Genomic DNA, 12,610 nt, shown 5'->3' on the forward strand with positions numbered 1-12,610 from the left:
GTGTTCGTGTGTGTGTGTGTTTATATGTGATGCCAGGGGCTACAACGTGACTATGTGCATTCAGTACATAGAAGGTCTTGGGCAAGGACAACACAGGGGACTCTGACCGTCTATCACCCCCAACAAACGAAACAAAAGTTGTTCATGGGTGTAATGACGCTATCTATGTATGGCTTGAGCTAGAAAAAATAGCAATGGGCTCATGGGAATAAGTGACAAAGTAACAGGGGAGCTGACTGTTTTTTATTTTTTATTTTATTTTTGACGCATTAACTCGAAGGTAATATCTTTAGTTGGCATTGTGAGTGTGAGTGAATATAAACATAGACACGGATCAAAATATACAGTGGTACCTCGACATACGAGCAATTTGAGATACGAGCAGTTTGAGATACGAGCAGTTTGAGATACGGGCAATTTGAGATACGAGCAATTGGAGATACGAGCAATTGGAGATACGAGCAATTGGAGATACGGGCAATTTGAGATACGAGCAATTTGAGATACGAGCCATTTTAGAGATACGAGCAATTTGAGATACGAGCAATTTGAGATACGAGCAATTTGAGATACGAGCAATTTGAGATACGAGCAATTTGAGATACGAGCAATTTGAGATACGAGTAAAATTTTGAGCAGATATTTATCTTGAGATACGAGTAAAATTTTGAGGAGATATTTATCTTGAGATACGAGTAAAATTTTGAGCAGATATTTATCTTGAGATACGGACAATTTGAGATACGGGCAATTTGAGATACGGGCAATTTGAGATACGAGCAATTTGAGATACGAGTAAAATGTTGAGCAGATATTTATCTTGAGATACGTGTAAAATTTTGAGCAGATATGTTTCTTGAGATACGAGACAAATTTTGATATACGAGCAGACAGCGGACGCGAGAGGCTGCTCATAAGAACATCATGGGCACTGTCTTTCCCGTCGCAACTCCCTCTTTGTAATGTCTCTGCGAGCACTGGGCGCAGCGTTGCATTTTTTTCAGTGTTTTTTTTCTCCCTGTTAGTCAGTGCGAATGGCGGAGCAATCGCCAATGCGAGAGTTATATATACTACTTCTCGTTGGCAAGTGGTTGTGCGTTATCCTATTGTGAGGACATTTGTGTGCATCATTTTGGGAATATTTTAAAGGGAAGACAAAAGCAAACAACCCTCGATAGGTTGCATCTGAAAGTCAGGGTGGAGGCCGGGCAAACAGACCCAGCCTGGGAGAAGAAAAGTATCAAAATGTCAAACTAAATTAGAATTAAGTTTAGTGTAAGGTTAGATTAAATTTATTTTTGAGTGTACCGCTTATCCTCACAAGGGTCCCGGACAACCAACCAATCACTCATAGCCAGGGGCAATTTCATCCTAAATTAGCTTAGCATGCATGTTTTGGGGACGTGGGAGGAAACCGGAGTACCCGGAGAAAATCCAATCAAGCCCGGGGAGAACATGCAAACTCCACACAGTGAGGACTCACCTGGGATTGAACCCTTGACCCCAGAACTGTGAGGCCAACGCCCTAACCCGTCTTTCACTGGGCTGCCGGTGAATTTTTTATTTATTTTTTTAATTAATATAAAATAGTTTGTGTGCTTGTTTACCAGACCAGAAACCATAAAGTCATCCCACACATTTTTCTGGTTGTGTCATACTATCACGGCAGTAATAGAGACAGATTGTGGGATTTTAAAAACATGCCCTTCGTCTTTTGTGTTGTTGCAGGGGGTGACGTCACCCCTCGTCTGATCTGAATGTACACAGGTGTGCGAATGTGCACTATGGTCACGCTAGAGTCCTGCTTTAATGAGTTTAATCTCAGAACTGCAGGCGCATAAATATTTTACTCTGTAACAAATTTGTGGTAAGATATTGTGAAATGCTGTGCTGAATCAGCCACTAACACTGGAAATGGCTGTTATTCCAAGGGAACAGCTATTAAAGCAAATTTCCGGCCATTTTGTTCCATTTTACGGAGTGTTTTCCCTCAAGTTAGTCATTAAAGTGAAGCTCTTGTCTTAAATCGTAACAACAAAATATGGTTTTAAGACCGAGACCTGTCTTGGGACTTGTCAACACTAGCCCAAGTGACTACAATTTATAATTTAGGGATGTCACAGAGGAAGTATTTGTCGCTCAAAAGAATGATGACTGAATCGAGGGTACGGCTTATATGCGCACAAAATTAGACTTGACATCCACGAAACACCATAACGCAAGATAATGTGGCCGTTACGGCCATTTATTTTAAAATAGAGAAAAAATAAACAGATAAAACGCTTAACAAAATGTATTTTGACGTCTACGAATGAAATTCAGGAAAAAAATAACCGTATCTTGCATAAAACATGAAAAAATTCACGTCATTTCTCGCTCAAGGCGCCGCCATCTTACCTAGGGATGACAAACTAGACCGCTATGGACACACTTCCTGGCTGTACTGCTCACATGACTACCTTTTTAAAATTTGTTTACGTGCAGGCAACACCCTTTAGGAATATGCAATCCAGAAGACGATCCTTTTGATTCATAAAGTATCTCAAAAATACCACGTGCGATGATTTTTCTTAAGATTTTCCCTTCAAAGTAACACATTTGTACTCCCTATTAAAACCATGAATATGGAGGTAAAAATTGTGAATCAGGGGGCTTCTTATACGAGAGAAATTTTAAAATTCAACGATTCTAAGGCAATTTTAAGGGTGCGGCTTATACGCGGATGCGGCTAATATGCGAGAAAATACGGTAATCATAATTCATTTGAACTGAACAAACAACTCATCCAGTTCAAATGGATTAGACGTCTCTTGTCGTCATGTAAATGTGTATTATTCATAGAAATATGACATTTCAACGCAAAGAATGCTAACGCTCCGATAACTGGCGGAGTGACAGTTATCCAATGGGGTAAAATGAAAAGTTGTGGCGTGCGTTGTGTGTAGAACTAGATTTTAAATAATGAAATTGGCCCCTGTGGCTGAAAGTGATGCAGCATGGTCTGTTTGAGTAAGGGAAGCGCTAATGATGGAGCGGGCTAGCTGCAAGAATTACGTGTCTACACGGCCCACAACTGCGAGCAGATGTCATGCCTGTGTGAGGCCACATTTGTCTGAAGACACGTTGCCTGAATGCTCTGCTATGCCTCCGTCTAGGTTGTTGACTTTATGGTAAAGATGGAAGTCAGTCTAAACATAACAAACCATTAGCATCCTCAGCATGTCGGTCAAAGGGCTGGGAAGATGGTGATCACACTTCTTGGTGTGTGTCTGTGTATCCACAATTTGTGTGAATAAGTGAGACGTGCATTAGTATACAGTTGAAAATTGTGAATCGGGGCTTCTTATACTATAGAAATTTTCAAATTCAACGATTTTAAGGCAATTTTAAGGGTGCGGCTTATACGCGCATGCGGCTAACATGCGAGGAAATACACAATTTGTTCTAAAGTGCACGATTTGTGTGAATACCTGAGACGTACATTGGGAATGCAGATTGGTATACAGTTGAAAATTGTGAATAGGGGCTTCTTATACGATAGAAATTTTCAAATTCAAAATTTTTAAGGCAATTTTAAGGGTGCGGCTTATATGCGCATGCGGCTAATATGAGAGAAAATACACAATTTGTTCTAAAGTGTACAATTTGTGTGAATAAGATAGATGTACATTGGGAATGCAGATTGGTATACAGTTGAAAATTGTGAATCGGGGCTTCTTGTACGAGAGAAATTTTAAAATTCAACGATTTAAGGCCATTTTGAGGGTGCGGCTTATATGCGCATGCGGCTAATATGCGAGAAAATACACAATTTGTTCTAAAGTGTATAATTTGTGTGAATAAGCTAGATGTACATTGGGAATGCAGATTGGTATACTGTTGAAAATTGTGAATAGGGGCTTCTTATATGATAGAAATGTTCAAATTCAACATTTTTAAGGCAATTCTAAGGGTGCGGCTTATACGCGCATGCGGCTAATATGCGAGAAAATACACAATTTGTTTTAGAGTGCACAATTTGTGTGAATAAATGAGACGTACATAGGGAAGGCAGATTGGTATACAGTTGGGCGCCATCTATAAATAAGTTTTTGTAAATGACGGTTTATCTGATCCAGATGTGATGTTTGGAAAAGGAAGTCTGTCTTTAATAATAATTGTTTAGACAGGTTCTCGCTAGGCAACCAGCAATGTTTTTTTTACAGTTGCTTGTGGAGTGATGATGAGTGAAGATGTGGTTCTCGTCTTAGGTTTTAGGATTCATCTATACCATGCCGGCCGGTATCTGGATAGTTCTGATTCGGATTCAGTGGTAGCTCTACTTACAAAATTAATTGGTGCCGGAAATGGTTTTGTAACTTGAAAATTTCGTAAGTAGAAATGCACTTTACATGTAAAAACCCTAATCTGTTACAATACTACTTGGTAAAAATGAGTAGAGAATTCCAAATTTGTATGAAATAGCATGTGAGAGAAACTCAAAAATTGTGTTGGGAGACAGCCAATTGGAGAATAACAATCAAGCCAATTTCAAAATAAATTACAGGAGACAGGAATTGAAGTTAAATTACAGGAATGACTATTTTAGATATAATATTTAGATGTTTTTTAAATAAATGGATTAAAAGAACCGGATTAAAAGCCCTGACTATTCAGTTTTTAAGATATCTAAAACAAAGTTTATTTTAGCTTTTTTTAAATATATTTTTAGATTTTACAAAATGATTTTTGAACTAAAAACACAGAAAAAATCATTAAAAAATTACAATTATTGTTTTAAAAGGGGGAAAATCAGGACATTTAATATACATCAATACTCTTCATTTTAATTTGATCCTAAATCAGAAAGTTGGCACTCATGATTTACTTTCCTGGGCCACACAAAATGATGCGGTGGGCCAGATTTGGCCCCCGGGCCGCCACTTTGACACATGCACTAGGCATTAAAATTCCTTTCATATTTGCCAATTATAACTTTCTACTCTCCAGCCAGTAAAATTATCAAAATAAGAAAAATATCACCCTCCTCTTTTGGGATGAAATGATCAAATCTTATTATCACAGTTGCTGTCAATTCATTTGTTTACAATAAACACGCCTTTACTAACTCTTAACACCATTTTATCAACGATGTTTTTGTCTTTTTCACATGATGTATGTCAATTAGCTCCCGTTGGCGTCAAGGGAACATCAAACAATCGCCTGGTTTGCACACAAATTTGCGTACACACAAACATACCCACACACCCACACACTTTCAAGTCGGTGACACCATCGTAGCTCAATGCCAATGCACTTTCATATGACTCCCTGTGATTATAGTATGCTAATTTGACCTACAATTCACATCCTGGCATTTGCCGGCGTCTTGATTATGTGATCACAGTTGCCCCCTTTGTTCCCTTCGCTGCCTGATTGGCCGTGTCGTTTTCTAATAAGAAACCAGCCAATTCGCCATCCAAACAAATCAATGCAACATTAGAAAGTCTTGGCGCAGGATTCATTTGTTGTTTTGATATTTTTCGGCTTCACGCTTTGTTTAAACAAGACCAAACAAAAGCCGGCGAGACGTAGCGTTCCTGATAACGGAATTAAAAAAAAATCTCATTTCATTAACAACTCTTGTCAGGAAAATATTAAATCATGAATCTGATTAATTTCAGATAGTTCCTCACTAAATCTGCCATGTGGTTCTTTTACTTGGGTTCCATAAAAGGTCTGGTAAGTGCAAGCGAGACTGAAAGGCTCCTGCATCTTTACTAATTAATGTCATTTTAACGAGACAAGGGAGGTAAAAAGCATTTATGGAGTCGTTCATGATCCTTTGTCCTTTTTAAAAAAAAAAAAAATTTTACCTCCATCTAGCCTCTGCAGATTGACGATAATTTCTGCGGTCTGGACTTCAACCAACCTCTGGGGGATACCACCACCATCGAGGGGGTGCCGCTGTATGTGGATAAGGATGACGGCATGACTTCAGTGGCGGCTTATGACTACCGCGGACACACCGTGTCGTTCATGGGCACTCGTAGCGGCCATTTGAAAAAGGTAAGATCAGAATATTTTACGTTTAATCACCGTTAGAAATACGGTTCTGGTACCTAAAGTGGCTTTGTCGTCGTTTTTTTAATTGAATGCTCATCAATCAAGCATGTACATGTTGATTCACATTTACATTTTTGTGCGGCTGTGTGATTAGCGCGTCAGACTCGCAGTTCTGGGATCGGGGGTTCGATCCCAGGTCGGTCCTGACTGTGTTAATGATAATAATAATAATAATAATAATCGGACATAGGCCCTGTCGTCATCATCAACAACAAAAACCTACTTGTCATCACACCCAGAAACTGCGTATGACGAAATTGGTAGTGCTTCTCCATAAGGTGCGTTTTCTCGGCAAAAGACCTAAATAAGTGATAGTTACGGACTCATAATTTGGCATTCTCCCATTATGGATAACCCGCATAACCCTCCCCCCAGCGGGTCACTTACCTCTCACTGTTTTTCACTTACCTTCAGTCAGCCAGTAGGAGGCAGATCACACCAAAACATATTTTCATATTACCTCAGAAGGGAATGTGTTGTGTGTGTTGTGTTAACGCAAATTTAGAGTTCTGATGGATGTGGGGAAAAAACTGTCCTTAAGCCTATTTGTCCGTACTTTGTGGGACCTATAGCGTCTGCCAGAGGGCAGCAGCTGGAACATATTGTGACCAGGGTGGTATGGGTCCCCGATGAACTGTTTGTCTCCCTGGGATTATGTGGGTTTTCTCCGAGTACTCTGGTTTCCTCCCTTAGTGTCAAAACATGCATGCTAGGTTAGCTGGTTGTACAACAAATTGCCCCTAGCTAAGAGTGATTGGTTGTTCTTTGTCTCCTTGTGCCCTGTGATTGGCTGGACACCAAGTGGGGGTGATCCTTGTGAGGAGAAGTGGCTCAGAAAATCATACCTGTCAACTTGTGTTTTTTTATCATTTCAAATTGTGTATGTTGTATAAAAACTTTCGTACGCGAAAAATGTTTTTAAAAAAGTGCTTATTTTTTGTAAAACCGATCTAGGTGTCCCAATTTCGGCTCTAATCCGATTCGTCGATTGCTAATGTCATGCTTTTAGCATATGTCAATCGCCTCCGCCTTTTCACTATATAAATATAGCACGTCAGCAAGCAATGTAGCCAGACAGTCAAGCTGTCAACGTCATACAGCGACATCTACAGAATCTTGAATTTACTGCATACAAAAGGCGCACCGACTGATTGGGCACCCCATCCCCTTTGGGGAAAATTTTACACTTTTAGGTGCGCCCTATGTGAGTAAATATGTGCCACGTTGCATTTGTACGGTTTATTATCACTTAATAAGGGGAATTACAATCATTAATAAGCAGGGCGATTGGCCGAGGTTGACAGGCATGGAAAATAATTGAATGAATGAATTTGCATTATTGGTGTTGACCCCGCATTAGATGATGATTATAATATTTTAGAACACAGGTGTCAAAGTGGCGGCCCGGGGGCCGAATCTGGCCCGCCGCATCATTTTGTGTGCCCCGAGAAAATAAATCATGAGTGCTGACTTTCTGTTTTAGGATCAAATTAAAATGAAGAGTATAGATGTATATTACATTTCCTGATTTTTTCCCCCTTTTAAATCAATAATTTTCATTTTTTAATACATTTTTTCTGTGTTTTTAGTTCAAAAATCATTTTGTAAAATCTAAAAATATATTTAAAAAAAAAGCTAAAATAAACATTGTTTTAGATCTATAAAAAATGAATATTCAGGGCTTTTAATCCAGTTATTTTAATCCATTTATATAAAAAAAAAATCTAAATATTATATCTAAAATGGTCCGGCCCACATGAAACCGAGTTGACGTTAATGCGGCCCGCGAACCAACCCGAGTCTGACACCCTTGTTTTAGAAGAATTGTGTGAAGTTATGCTAAACTGATGAATAACACGTGTAACTCCGACTATTGTCGTGTCGTGATTATCAAAGGAGATTTGAGAACGGCAGGTAAGTCAACCTATTTAATGTGTACATGTGTGCATCCAAGACTCAAAGCAATGACTTTTCACTGGATTCGCCGTGCACGCCGCATGACGTCTTGCAGTTTGGCGTTGATCAAGCGGCCGCGTTGAGTAGATGTCACGTTGTGAGTGCCAATCAGCTCTTTATTCATCTCGCATCCAGCTCGGCTGCTGCCGTACTGTCACGGTTCCTAGAAGGACTCTTCTATTTTTACAGTGGAAATCTTTTAGAATCAAAGAGACTGAGATTTGAACTAAATGAAGAGTTTATGCAACCATCCGTCTTCTGCATGTAGATTCTGCTGCCTGGACCTGGGTTCTCATAATAAATTAAAGAAATACTGTATGAGAGGGAGAAGAGGAACGTTTGGGTTGATGTTGCTGGCGTTCTTCACGGAGAGAGTTATATGCTTACATAGAACATAATATAGCTAACTTTTAAGATTCTTCAATGTGGACTACCAATCAAAACGACATCTAAATTAAAGAAGTGCTTGGAGTGCTACCATCATGACCTCTGTTTAAAGACGGTGGTGTAGTGGGCCAAAACCTTCCCCAAAGAGTTTTTTTTTATCTGTCACAGGGTGAACAATAACATTGCACTTTGTTATTATATATTTATTCAATCATGAACAATATCCAGGAGAGCCAATATATTTTGAGGAAATTAGATAACATCATTAAGGATGTATTTTGATTTTTATAAAACTTTTGAATTGAATTTCATGCTATTGTCATTATAATGAGATCTAAAGGTTCACCCTGATGCGCACGAATAAATAATCAATAAATAATAATAATCAATAATAAATAACTGATCAAAATGAAGTCGACAACAAACAGGTAGTTGACAACGTGAACTGGGAGTCGACAACCGGAAAATGGGAGTTGACAACCGGAAACTGGGAATCGACAACCGGAAACTGAGAGTCGACAACCGGTAAACTGGGAGTGGACAACCGGTAAACTAGGAGTCGACAACCGGGAACTGTGAATCGACAACCGGGAAACTGGGAGTCGACAATCGGGAAACTGGGAGTCGACAATCGGGAAACTGGGAGTCGACAATCGGGAACTGGGAGTCGACAATCGGGAAACTGGGAGTCGACAATCGTAAACTGGGAGTCGACAACCGTAAACTGGGAGGCGACAACCGTAAACCGGGAGGCAACAACCGTAAACCGGGAGTCTACAACCAGAAACCGGTAGCCGACAACCAGAAACCGGTAGCCGACAACCAGAAACCAGTAGCCGACAATCAGAAACCGGTAGCCAACAACCAGAAACAAAACAACCAGAAACAGGGTGTCGACAACCGGAAACTGGCGGTCGGCCACCGGAAATTGGTAGTGGTTAGCAGCCAATGGAGTTGTTCCTAACTTTTTTGAAAATAAACAGCAAAAATTCAATCTTTTATGCAGTCGTTTACGATGAATTCAACCACACTGTACCTGAAAAATGTACTGCATTGCATTCAAAGACGCTTGTTGGTCTACAAAGGACGCCAGGACAAGGGAATGATGATGCATACAATTCATTAAGCTCTCCCGAACCCTACTGTTGTCGTCATTGGATGATAAGTTGACATTATACTTGCTGCCATGTGATCTATTAGTCCGTTGGTTAAACTTCCACGCGCCAATTTACTAAGAAGAACGTTTAACGCTCTTTAGAGGCGTTTCATAAGCATTGCACAGCACACCCAAGAACGGCTCCAAATACATGTCTCCTCCAGTGTTTCCTGTCTCTCAGGGTTTTGCTAAGTTGACTGAAACCTTGCCCACTAGTCCTTGCGCTTGACCCCCGGGTATGCGTCTTTGCTCGTGTGTATGTCGGCTTGCGGAGAGACGGATGATTTGTGTGTGTCTTTGAAGAGTGAGAACAGACAGGAGATCCTGGATCATATCCCATTCATCGGAATTCTATTTCCTCTCATATGGCGCATTTCTCAGTGCCGAGAAGGAGGGACGCAGGAAGTGGCGGCTGCCAATGTCTTCGTGCTGTCATCCATAAGAGCACGGAGCCCGGCGAGACAGGCCACCAATTACCGTAAATCAACAGGGATTTGAACCTACATAGGCTCACTAAGCTTAACGATAAATAAAGAAAATACCCTTCGGGCAGAAGAAATGAAGAGCCTGGGCTTATGTCTAAATAAATTGGAAGAACGCCATAAATTGTTGAACTATCGGAATAAAAACAAGTATGGGATCGCTAAGAAAAATGAGATTTGATAAAGTGGAAGGCAGAGGGAGCGCAAAGAATGTGATTGGTTTGCAGAGATGTCGTGTATTGATGTCGAAGCGTACAGTAGAATTTCTGGTGTGAATTACACTCTTTGAATCCATATATTGATCAATCTGTGAATATGTAATTAGCTGCGTTCATTTTAAACCTGGTTATCCCAGGGATGTGGTTTTTTTGTGCGGGTTATGTATCACGGAGAAAATGTTCTGATGCCATTGAAGAACAATCTTCCAAGTAGTCAAATTACAGTCAAGCTACTGGACGTAATATACGAATATTTCTTACCGTATTTTCTCGTATATAGGCCGTATTTGTCACTCAAAAAGATGGTACACGGTCGATTGGTCGCCAGTCTTTTGGTCGCCCGGAAGGTTATTGATAATTACCATTTAAATCGTTGCTCAAATTCCCTAAATACAAACTGCGACTTACTATTTAGTCATACTTAATGCCCTAGTAATTATTAGGCTAAAGAAAGCTCCAAATTTCCCGGACTTTTATTGTTTTTTGTTGGAGAACTTGTTAAGACCCTGACCGACGTAGCTTCTTAAAGGGACAACACATTTAAATACAAACTCTTATACACTCACACGTTGGCTCAGTGAAACTGCTCATGGCCATTGTTGGCTTTTATTGATGCATAGAATGTGTTGTTATACCTTGTTTTGTCGTCGGTCTTTTGGTCGTCGGTCTTTTGGTCGTCGGTCTTTTGGTCGTCGGTCTTTTGGTCGCCCGTTGTCGCGGTTGGGGCGACCAATCGACCGCACACGAAAAAAAATGATGACTGAATCGAGGGTACGGCTTATATGTGCACAAATTAGACTTGACATCCACGAAACGCCATAACGCAAGACAATGCGCGCGATACGGTTATTTTATTCAAAGTAAAGAAAAGATAAACAGATAAAACGCTTAACAAAATTTATTTTGACGTCTATGAATGAAATTCAAGAAAAAAAGTAAACCTTATCTTGCCCAAAACGTGAAAAAACCCACTTACTTGTGCCTGCCATTGCTTGCTCAGGGCGCCACTTTCTCCTTCAAAGTAAAACATTTGTACTCCCTATTAAAACCACGAATATGGAGGTGAAAATTGTGAATCAGGGGGCGTCTTATACGAAAGAAATTGTAAAATTAAATGATTTTAAGGCAATTTTAAGGGTGCGGCTTATACGTGGGTGCGGCTAATATGCGAAAAAATAAGGTACTTGTTAAGCGGTATGTAATGTAGCCTTTTGTTTCACAGTTGCTATTCCACTTCATAGATTTTCCCGCCTGATTGGTGACCTTTTCCCAACAACAGAGCTCATCAATTAGGATTAGGACAACATTTTGTTAGGACTCTTAATATTGACACAACTTGTTTCAAGAAACGACCCTTGGGGGAGAAAAGACAACCCTGAAAATGTCATCATTTGCTCAATTTCATCTACTCTTTGGTCTCCCTGGGAGACCAAGACACTTGTGGCGCATTTGTTGAGATGATACAGAACACTCAAAATTGAGGAATAAAAAGAATGTAATAGATGAGCAAGAGTACTTAGGTGGGTAATGCGTGAATTGAATGGTTTCACATGATTTCATCATTTGTCTGCAAGCAGCGATTTAAGTTACTTGCGTTCTTTTCTTTCCATCTTGGAAGAATGTTTGCGTGGCTGGAGAGACTTGAATGTAACCCACTACTCCGTGGAAGGGCTGCTACAGTGGTACCTCGAGATACGAGCTTAATTCGTTCCGGGACTGAGCTCGTATGTCGATTTTCTTGTAACTTAAACGAACGTTTCCCATTGAAATGAACTAAAAACAAATTAATTCGTTCCAACCCTCTGAAAAAACACTAAAAACAGGATATTGGATTGGAAAAAAAATGTTTTATTTCTTCTAATTCGCCATCTATTAACAAAGTAACAAATAACTAGTGGTTTAATATTACTAAAATGTGTTTAATAGTACTAAAATTATACGGATTTTGAAAGGGGGGGGCAGACAGGAAGGAGGGCGGGACTTTTTGCATGGCAACACGCTTGTAACATATAATCAAATTTAAATAAACTTGGATTACGAACCAGACACACTCAAAAATAAGTTTAATCTAACCTAACACTAAACTTAATTCTAACTTTGTTTGACATTTTGATACCTTTCTTCACTTGGCTCTATTGGCCCCGCCTCCACCCTGACTTTTAGACCTATCGAGGGTTGTTTGCTTTTGTATTCCCTTCAAAATATTCCCAAAATGATGCACACAACTGTCCTCACAATAGGATAACGCACAACCACTTGCCAACGAGTAGTAGTCTTATATTAGTGATCGCTCCGCCAATGGGAGC

The 12,610-nt window shown here is 39.9% G+C and overlaps 1 protein-coding gene across 3 annotated transcripts in view; it reads left to right on the forward strand.

Annotated features, from left to right (window-relative positions):
* The window catches only part of LOC144085564 (plexin-A1-like), a 242,470-nt gene that overhangs the window by 58,979 nt on the left and 170,881 nt on the right, over nt 1-12,610 (forward strand). For 2 of the 3 annotated variants that reach the window (XM_077614962.1, XM_077614972.1), the window contains exon 4: nt 5,866-6,048. In XM_077614962.1, the coding sequence (XP_077471088.1) occupies nt 5,866-6,048 (183 nt within the window). Of the gene's footprint in view, nt 1-5,865; nt 6,049-8,196; nt 8,340-12,610 lie in introns of those variants that run through there. The other variant, XM_077614983.1, reaches the window with a different exon arrangement.

This window comes from Stigmatopora argus, chromosome 1 (genome assembly GCF_051989625.1).
Source record: "Stigmatopora argus isolate UIUO_Sarg chromosome 1, RoL_Sarg_1.0, whole genome shotgun sequence".
NCBI classification, from domain to species: Eukaryota; Metazoa; Chordata; class Actinopteri; order Syngnathiformes; family Syngnathidae; genus Stigmatopora; species Stigmatopora argus.